The 23771-nt window shown below is 36.1% G+C and overlaps 1 protein-coding gene across 1 annotated transcript in view; it reads left to right on the plus strand.

The window, feature by feature from the left end:
• LOC310729880 (LHFPL tetraspan subfamily member 6 protein) overlaps nucleotides 1-18193 on the plus strand; it is a 52244-nt gene extending 34051 nt beyond the window's left edge. Inside the window, exons 3-4 of the mRNA XM_083548478.1 lie at nucleotides 13138-13236; nucleotides 17399-18193. Coding sequence (XP_083404604.1) covers nucleotides 13138-13236; nucleotides 17399-17517 — 218 coding nt within the window. The 3' untranslated portion in view covers nucleotides 17518-18193. The remainder of the gene's footprint in view (nucleotides 1-13137; nucleotides 13237-17398) is intronic.
• The last annotated feature ends 5578 nt before the right edge of the window (nucleotides 18194-23771 follow it).

Below are 23771 nucleotides of genomic sequence, written 5' to 3' on the forward strand. Positions count from 1 at the left end.
TGCCTTTAAAATGTCCACCTCCACTACATTTATTATCCTAAATTAGATGCACCTGTTTGAGGTCGTTAGCTGCATAAAGACACCTGTCCACCCCATACAATCAGTAAGAATCCAACTACTAACATGGCCAAGACCAAAGAGCTGTCCAAAGACACTAGAGACAAAATTGTACACCTCCACAAGGCTGGAAAGGGCTACGGGGAAATTGCCAAGCAGCTTGGTGAAAAAAGGTCCACTGTTGGAGCAATCATTAGAAAATGGAAGAAGCTAAACATGACTGTCAATCTCCCTCGGACTGGGGCTCCATGCAAGATCTCACCTCCTGGGGTCTCAATGATCCTAAGGAAGGTGAGAAATCAAAATCCCTCCTGCAGTGTGTGCAATCCTGGTGAAAAACTACAGGAAACGTTTGACCTCAATTAATTGCAAACAAAGGCTACTGTACCAAATATTAACATTGACTTTCTCAGGTGTTCAAATACTTATTTGCAGCTGTATCATACAAATAAATAGTTAAAAAATCATACATTGTGATTTCTGGATTTTTTTTTTTAGATTATGTCTCTCACAGTGGACATGCACCTACGATGACAATTTCAGACCCCTCCATGATTTCTAAGTGGGAGAACTTGCAAAATAGCAGGGTGTTCAAATACTTATTTTCCTCACTGTATGTATGAGGTGCATTTAATCATTCAGAGGAGCAACCGATGAAAGTGTGCCGCTCCACCGCACACTGTTGTGAGATTTTCAGTCAGAGTCATGGCCAGCTGACGCATTCATTGTAAAAGTCCTCACGCATCAAAGAATGCTTAACTGGCTTAATAGCAAAGTCACACAAAAGTTCACACTAACTTGTCTAAGCTCATCATGAGCCCACTGGTCTTTGCTGCAGTTTGCAAAAATGGCCTTACTTGTGTGTATATGTGTGTGTGTATATATATATGTATGTATATGTATGTATGTATGTATGTATATATATGTATATATATATATATATATATATATATATATATATATATATATATATATATATATATATATATATATATATATATACAGTGGGTACGGAAAGTATTCAGACCCCCTTAAATTTTTCACTTTTTGTTATATTGCAGCCATTTGCTAAAATCATTTAAGTTCATTTCTTTTCCTCATGAATGTACACATAGCACCCCATACTGACAGAAAAACACAGAATTGTTGACCTTTTTGCAGATTTATTAAAAAAGCAAAACTGAAATATCACTTGGTCCTAAGTATTCAGACCCTTTGCTGTGACACTCATATATTTAACTCAGGTGCTCTCCATTTCTTCTGATCATCCTTAAGATGGTTCTACACCTTCATTTGAGTCCAGAAATTTTTTATTATACTGATTGGACTTGATTAGGAAAGCCACACACCTGTTTATATTAGACCTTACAGATCACAATGCATGTCAGAGCAAATGAGAATCATTAAGGTCAAAGGAACTGCCTGAAGAGCTCAGAGACAGAATTGTGGCAAGGCACAGATCTGGCCAAGGTTCCAAAAAAATTTCTGCTGCACTTAAGGTTCCTAAGAGCACAGTGGCCTCCATAATCCTCAAATGGAAGACGTTTGGGACGACCAGAACCCTTCCTAGAGCTGGCCGTCCGGCCAAACTGAGCTATCGGGGGAGAAGAGCCTTGGTAAGAGAGGTAAAGAAGAACCCAAAGATCACTGTGGCTGAGCTCCAGAGATGCAGTCGGGAGATGGGAGAAAGTTGTATAAAGTCAACCATCACTGCAGCCCTTCACCAGCGGGGCTTTATAGCAGAGTGGCCCGACGGAAGCCTTTCCTCAGTGCAGGACACATGAAAACCCGCATGGAGTTCTCCAAGATGGTGAGAAATAAGATTCTCTGGTCTGATGAGACCAAGATAGAACTTTTTGGCCTTAATTCTAAGCGGTATGTGTGGAGAAAACCAGGCACTGCTCATCACCTGTCCAGTACAGTCTCAACAATGAAGCATGGTGGTGGCAGCATCATGCTGTGGGGGTGTTTTTCAGCTGCAGGGACAGGACGACTGGTTGCAATCAAGGGAAAGATGAATGCGGCCAAGTACAGGGATATCCTGGACGAAAACCTTCTCCAGAGTGCTCTGGACCTCAGACTGGGCCGAAGGTTTACCTTCCAACAAGACAATGACCCTAAGCACACAGCTAAAATAACGAAGGAGTGGCTTCACAACAACTCCGTGACTGTTCTTGAATGGCCCAGCCAGAGCAATGACTTAAACCCAATTGAGCATCTCTGGAGAGACCTAATAATAGCTGTCCACCAACGTTTACCGTCCAACCTGACAGAACTGGAGAGGATCTGCAAGGAGGAATGGCAGAGGATCCCTGAATCCAGGTGTGAAAAACTTGTTGCATCTTTCCCAAAAAGACTCATGGCTATATTAGATCAAAAGGGGGCTTCTACTAAATACTGAGCAAAGGGTCTGAATAATTAGGACCATGTGATATTTTAGTTTTTCTTTTTTAATAAATCTGCAACAGTGTCAACAATTCTGTGTTTTTCTGTCAATATAGGGAGCTATGTGTACATTCATGAGGAAAAGAAATGAACTTAAATGATTTTAGCAAATGGCTGCAAAATAAAAAAGAGTGAAAAATTTAAGGGGGTCTGAATACTTTCCGTACCCACTGTATATATATATATATATATATATATATATATATATATATATATATATATATATATATATACATACACACACACACACACACACACAAGTCAAGTCAGTGCAGGACATTTTATAAGTTATGGCTGTAATTGTATAATTTCTGTCAGTCACCTTTAACTCATTCTACTTAAACCAAAGAGAAGCAGAGAAATTTAGTTCTGCACTCATTAGAAATGTGAACTGAATTCAAATGATGGCTTTATCAAAAATAAGCTTATAGGTGTGATGACATGGTGTTGGCTTGCGGATCTAGAGTCCTCAGTTTTTACATGTTATTCCCCTGTCTGCATGGGTTTCCACTGGTGTCTTTAATTTGATCAATTTTCCTTTAAACCTACTGTTACTCTAAATGATTTCTAGGCATGAATGAATGTATGTGAGCTTGCAGTTTCATTCAGGCTGTGTTCCTGGGAAAGTTTTTAGTTCCACCAACACACTGACCAGGATAAAACACTAAATCATTGAATGAACAAGTGAATCAATTGGTGACTCTGAGGTGGTTTTCATACTAACCTTAAAGTCACTTTGGAAGAAAAAAAAACAGTGACTCATGTGTCCTGTTGAAAAATAGAAAGACTATAGCCAACTATTTTTGAATGGGTAGATGAATGAATGGATAATTGATTAAATACTGTTACCAATTCACTAGTTATTTTCATTGAATATCTCACCCAATAAATAAACAAACATGCCTCATTGATAATGGATCTAATTAACGGCTGTTAAATAGAGATCTCTTAGATCAATGCAACAAAAGTATGTCAGGGTGCATTGGGTCAAATACTGACAAGGCAAAGAACAAAAATCAACCTTGTTACAGAGCTCTCTCATTTTCTTCCATGGGAGTTGGTCATGCTATTGTTTAACTAAAACAACCACCAAGTTTACCATAAAACACATTTGTGTGTTTTAAAATGATTTACTATTAGTAACAGTCCATTATCAGCTGCTTGAAATTCTTTCCATGTCAAATCACTGTCTTGGAATTGACCACTACTTTATCTTAGAATTATACATGGGATGTACTTGGCATGTGTGTCATTTTTTGTTAATTCTTGTAAAATGTACTGCAATTGGAAATAAAGCTGTGGTAATAATTTGGTTCGAGTTGTTGTTGCCTGTATGTGCCAATTTCTGCTTTTCGGTCTGTGAACATAATAATTGTGATCATATTTATCAATTAAAATACCTTAATACTAGATTTGGGAGAAGATTTCGCCATGTAGGTAAATGAGTTATATTGAACTTTGCTTCTCAAAACAACATATTAGAATAATTTGACCTGTAGGAGTTCAGTGCCTGGGAAAAATAAATACCGACCCAGATCTGTCACCTTCATACAAGGTTAAAGCCTCTTTAGTTTGCTTATAGTTAGATGGAGATAATATATGATTGTGTACTACTGAAAAAGATCTATAACTATAAATATAATAGTGGGTTGTTAGGCTAGATGTGACCCTTTCATCAGAAATCCTTTAATCATTATTCAGCATTGTGGAGAATCCAAAGCCGAACGGAAGAACAATGAGTGAGAGGCAGGAATACAACCTGAAGGTGATGAGATGCTAGTTCATTGAATGTACGCACACGCACACACGCGCACACACACACACACACACACACACACACACACACACACACACACACACACACACACACACACACACACACACACACACCTAAAGGCAATATAGTGTATGTAATCCACTTTCTTGCCTTTCAGGGAGAAAAACTGAGAAAGGGAGAAACATGCATAGAAACTCCACATAGACAGTAACCAGAAGTCTGGATCAAGCCAGAGACTCTGGAGCTGTAAACTGTCAGTGCTACCCTCTGTGCCACCGTGACATCTATTAATTCTCACTCTAATTTTAGATGATGATCAAACCTGAATGGCGTGAAATGATGTTTGTTCTGTGTCTCAATTTATAAACAAATGCATTCCCTTGGACTTGTATCCACTCTCATCTATATTCTGGGGAATTTTTGTGTTTAACTTACCCATGAAAGTTCCTCCAGTTTCAAAAATCTAATGCTATTGATCTATTTCTTTGGATTCCCTCACCCTGAAATAAAGCAAGAAATACTCTGATCCTATTGGACTTTAGAAACACAAAAGATTTTCAGAAAAGCAGGGGGAAAGTGTTGCTGAGGCAAGTGGACAACGAAAATGTGCAGAAAATCAGAAAAGTGTATTTTTGTATGTATGGTGTCTTTTATTATTTGGGTGGTTGAACAAAAATGTCATTAAAAAAAAACCCCAGATAGATAGATAGATAGATAGATAGATAGATAGATAGATAGATAGATAGATAGATAGATAGATAGATAGATAGATAGATAGATAGATAGATAGATAGATAGATAGATAGATAGATAGATAGATAGATAAGCTCTCCCCTCTCACTTTCTATGCTTCTAACCACATCTGTTCTCTCCATCTTTTGCTTATCTAAGAGACAAGTCTTGTGCAAAAGGTTCCTTCACCTCAGTGCACTTTGGTGCACTTTGCGCCGTTTTCACAAATCTTGTTCTTTTTTTGCAACCTTGTTGTCCTCCAACTCCAAGAATGATGGGACACGCTTTTAAAACTGGCTACAGACCTATTCATGTCACCTATTCTCCACTCTCTGAATAACCCAGCCAGTCATTATTTTACCCCTCCCTCTCTCCCCTCACTTTCTCCACCCATTTGAATGCTAATTAAGAATAGTATTGTAAGCCAAGAGGGCAGAGGACATGGAATTCCAGAAACCCCACCGATAAAACCCGGGAAGAGATGTCAAAAAAATGAGTGGCCTCAGAATAGTGATGTGACCTTGCATTCATAACAAGAAGTTTTTTTGGTTTGTGTGAGCCTTCAATTACTGGACTGGAGCTCACTCACCAAACATTTTAACATGGATAAACATAGACCAGTCGTTCATGTTTAATTTTTTGTGGTGTACCATGACATTTTACTTTTATGCAATCACTCAAAACAGTATGTAACATCGACTGTATTTAAATAAGCTATTAAAAGCTGTTATACCACAATATGATTTAAATTTTTTACATGCGCTTTCAAAAATATTACCGTTTATGTAGTAACAACTTACCACATAAAATATTCTGTATTGCAAAATATGTGGGTAATTGTTGACATGGGGACATTTTATGTGAGGAATACCTGCTGCTTTTTATGTCAGAGGTAGCACTGAAATCTTCTACTGAAATAAGCATTTTTAGAACAGAGGGCTTTGAAGATTCTTAGCAACATGACAAGCTGTATGCCTGATAAGCAGAGGTGTAAAGGGTACCTGTAAATCATTTTTGAGCAAAAGAATAGATACCTTACCTTAAAACTTACTACATTACAAGTTGAATGTCACCAAATTCAATATGAGGAATACAAGTATTCTTCAGAGTACAATAATCTGTTTAATTCTTAAGTTATAAATGGGTTCCATTCTCATTGGACTCTTTGTTCAATTCCACATGCCCGTGTTTGAAGTATGCACTTTAAATCTTTTATTACTTTTAAGTATACACAATACTCTCAGACTAGCCTGGAAGAGAAGCTGTAGGGTAATCAGTGGGAGTTAGAGAAAACATTAACCACGGACAAGTGCTCATCAGGGCCCACTCATATTGAACACTAATGGGTAAAAAGATGATTGGTTGATAGACCAGGACATACTTTCTGTATATATATACATACACATACATATACACACACACACACACACACACACACACACACACACACACACACATATATATACACACACACACACACACACATATATATACACACACACATATATATATATACATATATATATATATATATATACATATATATGTATGTATATATATATATATATATATATATATATATATATATATATATATATATATATATATATATATATATATATATATATGTATATATATGTGTGTGTGTATATATATGTGTGTGTGTGTGTGTGTGTGTGTGTGTGTGTGTGTGTGTGTGTGTGTGTGTGTGTGTGTGTGTGTGTGTATATGTATGTGTATGTATATATATATATATATATATATATATATATATATATATATATATATATATATATATATATATGTATGTATGTATTTAATGGATATATATCAAAATCTTTACAATAAGATAAATGTTGACTTTAAAACCACACTTCAATAAGAGATTTCCATCAGAAAGGTAACATTCAACACAATAATGTGCAGATCTGGACACAGATTTAGTCTTTGTCAACATTTTTTAGATTAGCTAACAGTATTCATGCAGGACTGGCAGCACCTTTGTAGGCATTCATTACAATACAGTAATCCCCCGTTTATCGCGGTGGCTACGTTCCAAAACCGCCCGCGTTAAAACGAAAAACCTCGATAAACGGACGCCACCCCAAAAATGCTATTTTATGTATATAGTACTGTACTGTATTAACATTTCACTTCATTTTATAATTCATAATTATATTTTTATTAATTAATTTTATTATTTCAACATTAAACAGCATAAAACAATTTCCTATAGGTTTTCTATCCACGAGAGACCGGGAAATTCAGCAAAACTAATTAGTTGTATGGCAAATGCAATTCTGTGATAAACCTTTGGGGTGGGGGTTTGAGATTCGAACCGCGGTAAAGCGGGGGATTACTGTACTTATTAATAGACACATATTTATAGTAACTGTGAGTCACATATTGCATTAGATATAAATAAAATGTTATCTACACATTTCTCATACTGTCTGTAGATAATCATCTCATTAGCTTTTTCCATTGAATCTTTTATAGCACTAAGACACTTTCACTTTGCATCAGATTGCTGAGGCCATACTTTTGAGCTATTATGTTTTTTTCAGTAAAAACGGTTTTATAAGCAGAGCTGTTCATCATTTCCAGAAGTTGTAGCTGTGAGTTTTTAATGGCTGTAGCCAATTTCAATTCCTCTGATTGCAGTGGGAAAAACAGATGCTCTCTTTACAGAACCTCTTCACAGTTGTCAAAAGCTCTCAGATTTATCTCATTATCACCTGTTCACGGTGCTGCTTAGGGCTGTGTAAGTGTTTTTTCGTTGTTTTAATTCTGCAATTGCAAATCGCTGTTAATGTGCTAATACACAATCTGTTGTCAGGTATATGGCATTTAAACACACATGAGTGAAGGGTTAAACTAGGTTTATAATACATTTTATTTTGAAGATTAGATTTTATAATTCACAGGCTCTCTACACAGAATTTGAATGGACTACCAGAAAAACCTTAATAGCTAGAAAACAATTGCACATGCAGTGTCCGTACCATTTTTTAAACGTGTAAGCATGATAAATATGAATAATTTACAGCCCTAATATTTACTGGAAGTAAAACCATCTGTAGGGTTTTAGCAGGCCAAACAAAACAAAACAGACTTTGAGGTGCTACATCGAAAATATTCATCATAGCAAAGCCTTCTTTGTTCTTTATAAATCCAAAACTATAATGTATAATTTATTAATCACTGTTGTTGGTTTAGTAATCACCCAAAAATGTAATTCAAGTATTAAATGTTTACTTTATGATTCGTTATTCTCGTGAAAAGATTTGTTTTATTTTACACTCTGGAGCTAATCAAAACAAATAATGACCCATGAAATGAAAGACCCATGAAATACATGTAGGAAACTGAAAACAGTTCTCTGGTATTACTCCGATGAACCATTTAAAATGAGATTTTATGAACAGTCCCTTAAACACAAGGCAATCTGGAAAAATAAATGTTTAATAAACGTTCTTATTATCATGTGACTATCCAAACCTTTGAACACTTGGGAAATAATAATAATTGTGCACCAGAATTGTCCATTAATCAGTATAGAAACAGGTCTTTATCAACATTTGAAACTTTCAGTTGTTTTTACTATGGTAAACATGCTTTGAGTGTGTCAAACATGTAGCTAATACATATCTAGGACACCAAATTCTATGTAGAACAGAACAACAATACATTTTTTGTCATCTGTCTTGTGATCTGAACATCTGACTACCATGTTGTATTCATGGTCTCTAACTGGATTTGATGGCTCCCTTCCAGAGTAACTTGCAGATGCACTGTTATCTAGTAATTAGCTGCTTCACACTCCTTTTCTCAGTACTGTACGCCTGAGATACTAACATTAATTAAATTCTACACATTTGGTTAGAAATTATCCTTTAAAAACTGTTAAGTTTCCAAGAGCTGCAAACAGTGTTTAGATCAAGTGAAACAGGGAGTAATAAGAAAAAAAGATGAAGAAGTCTGCATCAGTCCCTTTGGTGCTCATCAGTTCTGACGCACTTATCCCTAACAACCACTGAATATATTTATCAATAGACAACATCCAAAATAGCTTTTACAATGTAAAAAATACAACACTAACATGAAAGCCTCCAAGCTCAAGCTGTCGTTCACAAGTCTGCCCCCTTGGCATCTTGGCATGAAGACCATATCTGCAGTTGGCATTTCCATTCTTAGTAATCCTCACCCACCCTTTCCACCCGCCCAAGCTCAGGCTTTCAATATCCCCCATAGGGAGTGTGGAGGATAGGATTAAACATGCAAAATGCCTAATGAAATGCAAAGGAATGAGCAATGAGAGGCCACATGGTGAAAAGCAGTCTGCTACTCCTGCTTACGATATATTTGTATAAACACTTAGAATTTGGATATTGTCTTACATCATGATCCTGATGTAGCCACACCCAGCACATGTTAGTGTTAATCCTGCTCAGATAGCCTGTCGACCATGGAGAGAAGAGTCACTGCACAACAACACAAAACTCTTCTGACTGTCCACCTTAATCCTTTAATGAAAAGTCCTGCTCTATTCTGATGGGAGTGGTCTGTTCCTGGATGACTTCACTCCTTCTACACAGGTTTAAGGGCTCACTGCACACTTATCAACATACCAAATCTTTCAGAATAAAGGTGTCGATCCCTCTCGTACAATAAAAAAAATATATCAAATTTGTGCCAAAAGCATTAAAGCTGGTGTTTTTTAGTGGCCATTTATGGATCACTGTTCAATTCAGTCCATTTTCGAAATGCAAAATCTTACTTCACTAAAGTACAAAATCATTAATACCTTTACTAAATAGTGTTTAATACCCACAGATATTCGATTTAAGCAGTGTTTATTTAAAAAAAAGTTTTATAATCAGCTATGAGAATGAGTCAGTTTGACAACAAGCTTAATGACAGAGTAAATGCAGTATATAATTTTCACTTCTTATGCAATTACTATAAATACAGTACCTTTGTAATCACAGCCACAGTCGGTTTAGATATATAATAAACTGCATTGTTTCGGGGCAAAAAACTCTAGTTTACTATCTGGCAAGCTGAACATTGATATAACTATTCTAATGTATGCAAGATGTCCAAATTAGGTCATGCAAGTAAGTCAAAAGTCAAGTCAAGTCAAGTCAAGTCAAGTTTATTTGTATAGCGCTTTTCACAACAGACATTGTCTCAAAGCAGCTTTACAGAAAACAACAGTGAAGGTGAATGGTGTGCGTTTGTCCCTGATGAGCAAGCCGTGGCAACAGTGGCAAGGAAAAACTCCCTTAGATGATATGAGGAAGAAACCTTGAGAGGAACCAGACTCAAAGGGGAACCCATCCTCATATGGGTGACATCAAGAGTTTGGTCATAAATCTTTCAACAATACAGAACAATTTGTGATCATCATAGATCCAGCATCAGCTTCTCCATGCCAGGGCCTTTAAACACTCGGCATCTACTTCTCCATGATCATCCATAGGTCCATAATCTTCACGAGGTGGGACGTGGTAAAAGTAGCTAAGTTCTGTGGGAAAACTGCTGGACTGGTTTAGCACCATGGTGTTTGTGCAGCTCAGTAAGGGAAACTGCTATATACAGCAACAGAACAAAAATATGTTTCTTTTACATGTACATTATTCCATATTCTCTGTGAAACCATTTTGTGCTTCAGCCCCAGATGAGATTTGCAGTGGACCTCATTATGTTTTTTATGGCAAGATCTACAAATGTGCAAAAACATCAACATCCAACATCTGTCACATGTTCAATGCTTGTTGGAGCTGATAATGTGCTTTGCTAAAGGTTTGGTGAATAGAGTGTGCAGATGAAGAGAGAGAGAAAAGCGAGAGAACAGAGAGGAGGAAGATGAAAGAGTAAAGCAGTACTTTGGTTGAATGATCGCTGGAGACTGGAGCCACCTGCTTCCCTTATTTCTTGTCATCCAGCTGTTTATAATGAGGGAAATGAATAGAAATAAGGATTGTGTGTTGTAACTTGTGCACAAGATTTATTATTCTGCACTTTTTCCCCAGTTGTTTTGAATCTGTTAGTTATGGATGTGGTTTGTGGGCATGTGCACTTGAGGCTTGAGGACATATACATTCCTTTTTCATCAGAAAGAATGAATATTGCCTTTATAATCATTAGACTCAACAGTTTATGGTTGTTAAAAAACAGAGAATTTATATCTCATTCCATACAAATAGTTGAACTTTAGACAGACACGAGGTTTTCATACAATAGAGCAAAGTGAATGTTAGCTTTTGCCAAAGCTATGAAAAATCCGCCCTCCTTTTGTTTCTGTTTTTCGACACTGCAGGACATTTCAAGCTGATTACACGCCTCTTTATCTGTTGACATTACTTAGGACTTGAAAGAGAATTCATGAATTTGTTTCAAATTCAGGCTGAATATGCTGCCGTCCCAACATGGCTTCCAAGTTATGCATTCTCTCAGTTGTTTTGAGATGCGGCAGAAGCTTATATAAGCTCTAATTTGTAGAGGAAACTTTTCACCAGTATAATTTTTAGTAGTGACCAACAAAGAATCCCAGAAGCTTTTGATGCAGCATATTTTAGATCTCATCATTTAAACGATTCACTGCGGTACAAACCCACCAACATTTTAAAATTGGGACAGTGAGTCAACGGAAAGAGACTTCTGAAGCTGAATGTGCTGCATTAATAAATATTGTTTCAATTATACTTTTAGTTTCAATTGGCTATTGATTGTGAAGCTGTGTTTGAGATTAAACATCAGCGTCCATGGGAAGAGACAAAGTGGTCATAGGCATTCAAAACCATCTGATAAATTAACACAATAATAAGGTGAACACAATAGGGCAAGAAAGCAATTAATAGAAAGCACCAGGGACATGACCAAAACAGAAACAATAAAGCAAAGTCATTGTTTCACTGGGAACATGTGGCATTCACTTTATTCGATGATCATTTGCACCGACTGTCACTTAGGTGATATTTCTCAAAACGTTTCATTAAAGTCTAATAAAAAAAATCCGCCATACAGAGCATCACTGCGGAGGCGGTGTTTTATTAGGTGCTAATAAATGCTAACACCAGTGAACATGTTCACCATGCCTCTCTTCACACCAGCGAATATGAGGATCCTTTTCATTCTGCTTGTATTCCACAGTGAAGTCTTGTGTGTAGTCTACACACAACTGCACACAGTGCACTTCTCCTTTATGCACTCTGTACACTCCCTGTTAAGTGTCAGCATTTATTTATATAAGACGGCTGTCGAGTGTTAATATTCTCCTTAGTGGAGTGTGGGCTATAATAAATGTATCTGCCTTTTCTCATTTGAGCGGTGTATGATAGACTTGTGTGGGGGATTGATTTATTCCCCTTATCTCTCTCTGCCCCTCCAAGCGGAGAGGTTATTTAGGGTTGGGCCTATGTGTGTCTCGCTCGCTTCATCACCAGTCCAAAACTGATAGGCGAACAAGAGGCAAATTGGAAGGGATTAACCTCATGTGACAGTAAAGCCCCTCAACTGAAGCACTGAGGGATAATATCCATCCAGAGCTGACCTTGCAGCTTGGTGCTGAGACCCAGTGAATAGCAAAAATGCAAAGAGCAGCAAGAATTTGCTTGTGACACCGGAGATGAGGCTACAAGAGGGACTGGGGTTCAAACAAGGTCTTTTTCACTACTTTTAATATCACATACTGCCTAAAAGCAGCTTAAGCAGCTGCCACATTATACATTCACGGTGTTTGCTGGCTTCCTCTTCATGCCTAGGTTACAGAAACGCATTCATAGAGATTGTCTATCTCCCGCAAATTCTCTTCTGTGTCTGAAAATGTGCTTTTATTTATATATATATATATATATATATATATATATATATATATATATATATATATATTTATCTCTCTATGGGAAATGTGAATATTTAGTATATACAGTATATATAGTGTGGTGCCTTCTGTAGACAGTTATTTATTGAGTAAAGTTAAAAAACTTCCTGATAGCGGTGGCCGTTTTGTTTTATTACACCTGAGCACCTTTAAAAGTAGTCAGACGGACAGAGGAGTTGATTAACAGGACATTTGTTTAAAAAACCAACTTAATTGTATTTGCTTGTCTTCTCTGCAGGTCTTCTCATTGGATCGGGATGTGCCCTGTACCCTCTCGGCTGGGACAGTGAGGAGGTCAGACAGACATGTGATAATCGCTCAGACCAGTTTAAACTGGGTAAGTCCAATTTAATCATTTGCAAAAAGGACAATCTATGAATCCAGGCAGCAGCATTGTCTCCATGCAGGAGTAATGACAAGGAAAGTTTTTTGACTAGAAATAGTTATTTAGCTGATCTCAGCATTTGCTTTATTATTCTAAACATTTCTTCATTCTATATAGTATATAAGCATATTCCTGTATTTTTTATTTTTTTATTTTTCCTGTATTCTACATTTTTTGTGGCATATCCCACCTTTGAAAAAACTGGTTTCTAAATTGTACCTTTATAACCACTAAAGTGCTGCCTTCTATGACACTCACTGTTAAGGCAGGGTTGGTGTCACGGCATACCCGCACATGCCTACTATTTTAAACAGAGCTTTCCATTTTCTAGGGCATTTGGAGCTTTAGGAGTGGTGCACACCACAGGTGTGAGGTGTTTTTATAATAATAGTCAATAGATTATTTTCGGGGGAAAAATTCAGTAATGTTGTGATGTTCATAAATTAGTTCACTAAAGTTCATAAAAATTGTTCTGTGAACTTTAGCGAACTGTTAGCTGGGTATTGGCATAGCCATGTTACAGTGTGGAAATTGTGTATATTGCAGCAAAAATAAATCTTTAATTCTCCAGTGATTTTTAAGCTCAGGCTAAGGGCAGAATTCGGAAGTACAGATGGTCCCTGTGTTACAGTGGTTCGACTTAAGATTTTTCGATAGTGATACGACAAAATTGTATAAATATACATACGTTTGGACGCGCAGTTGGGATGAGCGTATCTCTCGCCCTGTGAGATGTCCCACTCTCGTTAGCGGTCAATGGAGTAAAGTTGTCTGTGTGTATTATTTTCTGTTTCAAACAGCAATCTTAGTGATAAAAGTATGTCTTCCAAGCACCCAAGTATGTCTCCTGCTGGTAGTGAAATAAAAAAGAGAAAAGCCTTCAGTTTAGATAAAAAAATAAAAATTATAAATCAGCATGAAGCAGGAAAGACTGTCACAGTCATAGCACCATCTTCGACTTACGATAGGGTCCTAACGTAGCTCCATCATAAGTAGAGGACTACCTGCAGAGCTAAGCTGAACAGAGCTGATACAAAAACATCAAAAGAAATCTGACATGTGAATCATTTCTTCAACTGACGAAATTCATTTAACTCAACTAACTGAATTCTGATGTATTGATTGTTTTGTAGGTGCTTATCTAACTATGACATGTTTACAAAAGTCCTCTGCATGTGAAAATATGACATCTCTAACTAGAACGTCACTGATGATAGAAGGTTTAAAGAAGAGTTTATTATTGATAGCATCAAAAGAAGGTTTAAGATGAATTATCGCATGACCCACAGTCTTAGAGGCAGGCAGACATCTGAATTTGTTGATGCCAAGTTTCTTTCAAAAACAGTTGTAACCATTTCATTCAGACCAGAAACCACTAAGCTTACAGTTGTCATCTGTCTTTTGTGGTCTATTGGCCTGTGTGTGCTTAGTCGATCTGCTTCTTCTGCTCCAGAGAAATTTTGGTTGAAAAATCATGATAAATTAAATACTCTACAGTGTTGACATGTGACATCTTAATCACTGTTGATCACATGATATGGAAGTGTCGGTGTGAAAACATACCAGCCCAAGTAGAGAGCAAATCTGTAAGGTGTTTCACCTGACATGGCTGTCATTACTACATGGCATGGCATAGCACTGCTAATAACTATGTGCAAGTCATTTTGTTAACAGCTAATAATTTGACATGAATGCTAAAATATAAAGTCTTATATTGTTGCCTTATTTTCTCTGAAAGACAGGAAGCGCTTTGGCTCAAGGGTGTATGTTGAGTGTACTTTCTTTTAATGCAAATCACTTGTTTATTTAGTACATTTAATACCATACTTAATAAACTACACAATGTATAGGTTTTTTTTATATTGTACCCCACTTTAGACCTCTGAATGATTCTTTCAGGCTTTTTATAACCTCATTTTGAGTGTACAAGTACCCGTTACTGTGTCGTTTACTCACTGTGCATGAATGCCACTGGCAGTCTAACTTAATGCCCCAGTTGGGAATCACTTTCTTGCAGGCTTTAAGCAAAAAACAGCACTGCAGGAACGTGCAATCCAGCACAGAAATGTGCAATAAGTACACTGTCAGCAAGTCCTGGATGAGAAATACATTGTTTAAGCATCCATTATCATAAATGCTCCATCACTGATTAAGAGTTGTTTCACCTACTAATGTGTATATCTGATATGGATGTAAAACATGTGACCAAATTGAAGTACTGGCACTTTATTTCTACTGAATCTCTGAAAGCACAAATGTGGATAGAGGAAAAAATAGATGGTATGCAGTAGCCTTGTTTTTATTAATTCATTGTTCACAACCTCATAAATATAAACCTTACTCAATGGGGAAAATGCTGCATGTGATCTCAATACACTTGCACTGTTCTTCATATTACAGCATTTGAAGCAGAGAACTAATGGCCATTTCTGACCTTTAGATAAAATGCTTAGTTTCTAAATGTTTTCCTAGCATGAGAAAAAATCCAAAAACTCAGTCACATTCACAAGTTAGAATAACACCCTTATGAACTACGATCGCACGAGCTGCATCCAAAGATTTCAAAAAGAACCTACAGAGATTGTATGAAAAATTTTATTTCTTCATATTGAAAATATTTGCTCTGTCCACATCTGCTTTGAGACAGTGCATATTTTGTATCCTTGTTATATATCATGAGACAAGAGCAACACATTATTGTATTTCCCATCAGATTATGCACTGCTGGCTAAAAAGCTCAGCTTGAGTTTTTTTTCCTTGTCTATTTTGTATTCAGCTATAACTTCTCTGTTACGGACCACCATGAAAAATAATATATGTGGAAATGGAGGTCGTTAAAGGCCAATGACTGGTTTATTATGCTGTTTGTCAGCACAGAATATATTACAATATTTTAAACAACACTGCTTTCAGCAAAAATAACATGTGTAGAAGCAGTTCAGCAGACATACAAAGTGATGGGTTTAGGAGGGAAAAATTTACTGGAGAACTGTGAATGCACTGGAATTTATCAATAACTCAACAAAATCTTTAACTCCAGGCACAGGATTGAAGGTTTGGAAAAGGACAGCTGAAGTCTATGCTTAAATATGCATTTTGGAAGACACTTCAGTTTGGCTCTTTGAATGAGTATCAGCTGGGTTTAGTTCCTCTGTGTGATGCATGACTGGCTCTGTTTCCCACCAGAGGTCACTTTGAAAATGTGAATGACCTTTTTTTGTTTGCTTTAATAAAATTAATAAAAGGGAGTCTTATTGAAAACTTATAAAAAACATCCTATCGCTTTATAATTCAGTGTACATTTCCAAAAAAAAAAACTTGACATGAGACTCCTCACTTTCGTAACTATGGAACATTTCATTATTTTTGAATTAAGATCAGGGCCGTGGCTAATCCTTGGAGCCCAGAGCTGGAGGAAGGGGTCACAAAACTTTCAGGATGATCTTGGAATATATTTATACCCAAGAATTAGAAATGAATACAAAATTAAGGCAAGCATAGTATGCTCTTATAAGGAAATGAACTAAAATTGACCATTTCTGAATGTGGAAAGCGGTTTTAAAAAATTGCTCTTGGTATTGTTGTGTTTTTTAAATCATTCGCAAATATACCTGCAATTTGCCTCTTAAAATATCATTAAACTGGACAGTTGTCTAAAAGTTTTATAATCGTTTAATTTAATCATTTATTACAGGATTTATTTCATAAAATTTTGGAAACCTGTAAACAAAACATACAGTACACATTAGTTTTTAGATTATGTTTGAATAGGTATTAACTGTATAAAAATACACATTTACTGTATGTAAATGCATCCAAGCTCCAATGTTAGTCTCATTGTTACTTGCACTTTAAGTGGCACAAGTCTGTTTCTTTAAACCTTAAAATAATAAAATGACAATTGTGTCTTCAAAAGATGTTTTTTTCCTGCATTTAATGAAAGCCATCCCTAAAGCCTGTTTAATGCTGAAGTGCTATTATGATTTTTTATTTTGTATTTTTTTTAAAGAAGTGGACTCTATGGTGAGTTTGCCCCTAACACTTGTGTGTGTGTGTGTGTGTGTGTGTGTGTGTGTGTGTGTGTGTGTGTGTGTGTGTGTGTGTGTGTGTGCAGGCTCGTGTGAGATCGGCTGGGCGTATTACTGCACCGGAGCAGGCGCAGCTACAGCCATGCTGATCTGCACCTGGCTGGCCTGCTTCGCTGGCAAGAAACAGAAACACTACCCATACTAGGAGAGATTCAGACAGCTTTACCTTCAGTTTTAAGCACAGAGCCAACAGCACAGCGCAGCCAAGGACGAATGCCTCAGCGTGGACTACACAGTGTAGAGACTCTTTCACCTAAGGCATGAGCACTTTCTGCATTCCTTCTTTTTCAGCTGCTGGGACCCTCTCCCAGGCTCAGTGCTCACATGGAAGTAGCTATTCATACAAAATAGACTGATCACACACAGCAACTGATGCCCTCTCATATCAAAATCAGAAGGACCGATTACTCTTGATGTCTTCTGTTAATCCTGAGAGTGCTCCTCTTACTCTTCTTCTTCTTCTTTCTCATCTTCTTTGTTCAGTGTACTAGTGCTAGTAAAGTCTGTTACAAATATAAAGTTAAACCCACATCATAATTATGAATTGTTTATGAATTGAAATGTTTATATTTACATTTCCATCTTCACATTACACTACAAAATGCAATAATTGTCATATTCACCGTACAGTGTTAAATAAGCATTATCAGATACGGTTAATGTCTATCATTTTATGATCATGTATACTATAGAAACAGTATATGCTATATACAGTACATACATTGTGATATGCAGTATAAGCTTCATGTTGGCACAGGTTTTGTGACATGTATTGTATTAGTCATTATATATGTTGTAAATAAAACCTTTTCTTCCACAAATATTAGTGATTTGAATTTTACATGTGCATATGTATATTTTGTGATTTTTCTCCTTAAGCCCACCTACAGTACATTGTATATAATATTTCACTTAATACAGTAATACTGCTGGGTTTGACATAGTCTTTGTATTCTTTACAAACTATGGCACTGGCATGTGGAGTATTCTAAACTCTAAAACTCTAAAATATTAAATATAAATGCTATTGCATTCAAATACTTCCTCTATATTTGTGTGCTTTACACATATGGCTGGAAAAATCAGGTGTTCCAATACATATACCGTATTTTTCAGACTATAAGCTGCTACTTTTTTCCCACGCTTTGAACCCCGCGGCTTAAACAACGAAGCTGTTAATTTATTGGTTTTTCCTGGGTTTTTCCCGGTTTCACAAACTTCAAGCCAAAAAACTGAGCGAGATAACATTAGACCAATGAAATTTCCGAACGGAAACAAAAAAAACGCACCTCACCTGTGTTCTAAGCTGCACGGCATCGGGAGAAAAGCTTCCACCGGTGTTGATTTTTAAACGCACGACGATACCAAAACATAAACTCCTGAGAAAAATTGTTGTGAAAAGAAGGAGGAAGACAGTGAACAATGACTTTCTTGGTAAGCTGCTGTTGAGATACAAGCCGTTGTAACGCGTTGAGTCTGGGTGAAGGGAGAGCTCACTAACTCCAGTTGCAACAGAAATCATATAAGCACAGACAAGTTTCCAAAACTCGTGCTTTTTTATTTTTCTTGGCAACAGCGTTACGGGTTAGTCAAAGAAACTTAGAAATGAGCATCAGAAAATAATAAGGACATAATCCTCGGTCTTGCACACACGCAGTAATAGCGGAAGAATGCAGTGGCAGGCTATTCCCAGAATACCACTATGCTTCTAATAGAAGTGCAACATATTGCATTTTGTGTCTTTCGGTAAAGCCTGTGTAAAGTTTTAGTGTAGTGCATTAGTTTCAGTGTAGACGCGGCTTATTTATGTTAAAAATAAAACTATTTGTAAAATTCAGTGGGTGCGGCTTATATTTGGGTGCACTTAATAGTCTGGAAATTACGGTATGTTTTTGTCCTTTGTGTTTTCACAAAATATAAAGGACCATTTTAGAAATGCATGTCTTTGTGTTTAAAATTGTGGTAAATAGATTTTCCACATAATGTCACCTTGTAAAGTAAAACAAAAAATACCTAATTTGCAGTTAAGGGTCAAGAGAGTTTTGCTGTTAATCCTCGCCATACTGAGGTTCGGTGATCCGGTTGCTGACTCTGAAGATCAAGTGTTCTTTGCCCAGAGGGAATTGCCAGAGCATTTGCAAGGTAACAAGTTTGTGGCTGAAATTCTCAATCAATGACCTGTAGAAGCAATCACCCACAGAGCCGTGCCCTTTCTGCAAAATGCCTTCGATTGCCTTGCTCTTTCTGGCACAAAAATAGATACAGGAATGTTAATGATAATGTGGGGAAAGATCTCTTTCTCGGTTGTTGCTAAAGTAGTCATTTAAATGCAGAGGGACTTAAATATTGTGGGAAACTTAAACTACACAAAACACCACAACACCCATAGCTGATTAATGATGACAACCTGATTAACATTGAATTTAACAGTTGGTCCTGCAAAGGGAATCATCTTTGCATTGAAATAAACTGAAAATATTAGTATGCATTGGAGATACATTTTTCTATGCAACCCTTCCAGAGATAAGTGCTTAAATTCTCCATATTATAGAGCACTTGGAAGTCTACAATTCACCCACTTGAACTGCCTCTTTGACTGTAATACTGGTGTTCTTTTCTAATCCAAAGAATGTATACATTTTACATCATGGTAAAACTAGCTTTGGTCTTACAGTACAGCTACTTGCATCCTTACAAACATTTTCTTATAACAGCATTAGCTAATTATTCAGCTACCTGAGTAGGGCAGCAATGTATTTTATAGTTAGATTAGCTAATATTACCATTACAGCACCACTTCTAGGTACGTTTTAGGTTATTAAACAGCTAGCATTACTGTTCAAAATAGCAGCCACTGCCTCCATTCAAGCTTCCTAATATAAAATAATGATTGCCTAGAAAGTCAGTTAGATAACATTATACAGTAGTAACAATGATATTGTTTAATTAAAGCCAGTACTCAGATTCAATACCAGGCTCAATGGCATTAATAAGGGATTTTGTGTAATTACACTCTCTGATTTATATCATGTGATGGCGAGAGATGAAGCTACAGGGACTAAATTGGGAGCAAATATATTTCTGTTTACAGCCAGGTGCAAATTGCTTTTGAATTTTTTTATATATCTACAACTACCTAGTAGATTTTAGGCCTAGCAAAGAAAAACAGCTTCACTATTCATTTCAATTCAATTTTAATTGTATAGCGCTTTTAACAATGAAAATTGTCTCAAAGCAGCTTTACACAGAAAATGTGGTGATAAAAATTAATAAGTTCTTTATAAGTGTGAGTTTGTCCCTGATGAGCGAGCCGGTGGCGATTGTGGCAATCTGTGGAAAGGAACTGTGAAAAGAAACTTCACTACTGTTTCAGATCACTAAGATGTACGGGAGAATCAACTGGTAGATGTATGGTATTGTAAGCAAAGATCTGACGGGTATAAAATCACGCTTTCAACTTCTTTCCAAAAAAACATCTGATTCATCTTCTCTACTCTTTCTATTTTCTTTCATTACATGACCATGACAAAGTGAAATAGCTTTTTGATACCTTTTTTTGCAGCACTTCAGAATCCAACAGCCCCATTTAATGTAAATATTCATCACTTATAAGTTCAAAGTTCTCATAGGTTAGCCTAGCAAATTGAAGCTTTCATTTGCAGTCATGCCCGAGGAATCTGAGGATGTTTTATGTATTCCTTCTCTCCGTTTAAATAACATCTGTTCTGTCAAAGGGTTTTTGTGCTTATGATTATAACCAGGCATTAGATACATATCTGAAATGCAGTGTAGCCTCACGTATTGGGGTGTGTGACGTGGGTTGCTTAATCCTCTGTATCAATTTTATAGACTACTGAAAAATGTGCTGAGAACTGAAAAATGTAGGGATCTGTGAACATACATTTTAAACGTTTTTATCTAATTAATTCACCTCTTGCCATGTTTTTAGGTATTGGAAGAAAAATAGAGGAAAACACACACAGACATTGGGAAAACACCAGACAGACAGTAACCCAGGGTCAGAACTAAACCAGAAATCAAGGTCCTATAATAAAAATAAAAACCCCTCTTATACTTGATTTACAGCAATGCACTTCTGCTGGTGTAAGTAAATGGAATATATTAACAAACCCTTATTATTATTTAACGTCTTGTCTTACAAAACCACTGACTCAGCTTATAAGGAATTGGGCTACTGATTAGATCATTTGAGAGTTTTAAAACCAGCACCACTAAGTTATCACTGTTAGTTTCTTGGGCATGAGTTTTGTCCAAGTTCTTGTCATAGTTATAAAACAAATATAAATATATATAAATATTTGTCTCAAACTGGTTCTGTAGTGATTTAAACCATGATTATAACCTTTTCAACAACATGTATGACATAATTTATATCATTATGTTATTAGTGCTTGCTGTGTGTGTGTATATATATATATATATATATATATATATATATATATATATATATATATATATATATATATATATATATATATATATATATATATATATATATATATATATATATATATATATATATATATATATATATATATATATATATATATATATAAATATATCACTTATCTTTTTCTAGTAGTTAGATAAGATATAGTCTCTTATGTGCACAAGCATTCTTTAAATGAAATATGAGACATTTGGAAAAAATAAACCTTTTTTAACAACAAAGCAATACCACAAAAATCATTCTGTTTACGTACACTTTCAATTCAGTTCAATTTTTATCACAGACAGAAATCTAGCTTGCTAATGAACAAGCCTGAGGAGACAGTGGAGGAGAAAAAACTCCCTGAGATGGCATGAATTAGAAGGATTGAGAAGAACAAGACTTAAAAGTGATCCCATCTGCTTGTGAATGGCACACAGAAGAGTGGGATTACAAATGATTATGCTATATTATTATCATTATGCTATATTGTACAGTCCTAAAATGAAGAGAAACATTACTAAATAGAAATATAGATAGAAGTATAGAAAATGGATGCCGAATATTTAACAAAATATAGTGTAAAAGAGTCCCAGGATTCCTGCGATAAACGTAGTCCCGGCCCACTATTTTGAAGTGAAAGTAGAATTTCAAGAATGCTTATATTTCATATAACTACACAGGGTAAAAGTGCCTTCAGTAAAAAAAAATAAAAAAAAATAATTATATATTTTCATGATTATTGGTGCCCCACTGCCCAATCTCCAAGATCTTGACTCATCTACAGTGGAGAAAAGGGCTAAGAAAATCACTTTGGACCCCAAACACCCAGCCCTCTCTCTCTTCGAACTGTTGCCTTCTGGATGGCGCTACAGAGCTCCGTCCACCAGAACAGCCAGGCACAAAAACATTTTTCCCGCAGGTTTTACTTAGCATGAACAATTAAAATATTTATATCTACACATTGTAGATAGAATCCAAATGGTCCATTTGTAAACTGTACACTTGTGAATAACATCTGTACATTTCTTTAACAACTTTTTTACTCTGTATATATTGCATTATTATTTAACTGTGGTTTACTATTCTGTTACACTATGTCTGTACTTTCTCCTGCACTGGAAGCTCCTGACACCAAGTCGAATTCCTTGTGTGTAAGCATACTTGGTAATAAGGCTATTTCTGATTCAGATTTTGATTCTGATCATATCTTCTTATGCAGGATGCACCTTTAATGCACCTTTTTTTTTTCCGTATTGTGTATTAAATGCTAATTAGTTTTATTTTGTTTTTTGTTTTGGAAACTGTTGGACTGATGCCACTTGTAATCATGCAGTTATACTGAATATTAATTAAAGTCGGTTTTATTCATGTCAGGTAATTAATAGCAACGTAGTGCTGTAGATTATGTAAAATGCAGAAAGCTTTGAGATGAAGAAGCAGGAATAGAACACATGAATGCAGAGAAATTCGGCTCAATCAGGCAAATCCAGATGGTATGAACAACCATATATCATGGCATCCCAGCAACTAGCATCTTATCAGGCAGAAAGCATGCATATAGAGATCACCAGAGAGGCAGAACATGTGGTTATGCATGATAGAAGTATACCAGGAGTTGAAAGAGGTACAGAATATAAGAGATGGTGACAGAGCCACTTTTATGGCATCGCAATTTCTCAAGATAAACATAACATACAATGGTTTTCCATACGCTTTTGCAATATACACATGCAATCAGGTTCACACAACTATATTTTGGACAGGCCAACAGGCAATAGGATGGAAAAAGAGAACACTCAGATACAGACATTTACACACTCCTGGAAAATCTTAGGATTGAGCAACTAAACGATGACTTGCAGTATAATACAGATAAATTCAACATAACAGCCTGTCACCTGTCTGTAGATTCTTCAGTTTTTATTTAGAGGCTGTAAAGAAAACTG

Source organism: Silurus aristotelis, assembly GCF_946808225.1.
Source record: "Silurus aristotelis genome assembly, chromosome: 8".
Classification (NCBI taxonomy): domain Eukaryota; kingdom Metazoa; phylum Chordata; class Actinopteri; order Siluriformes; family Siluridae; genus Silurus; species Silurus aristotelis.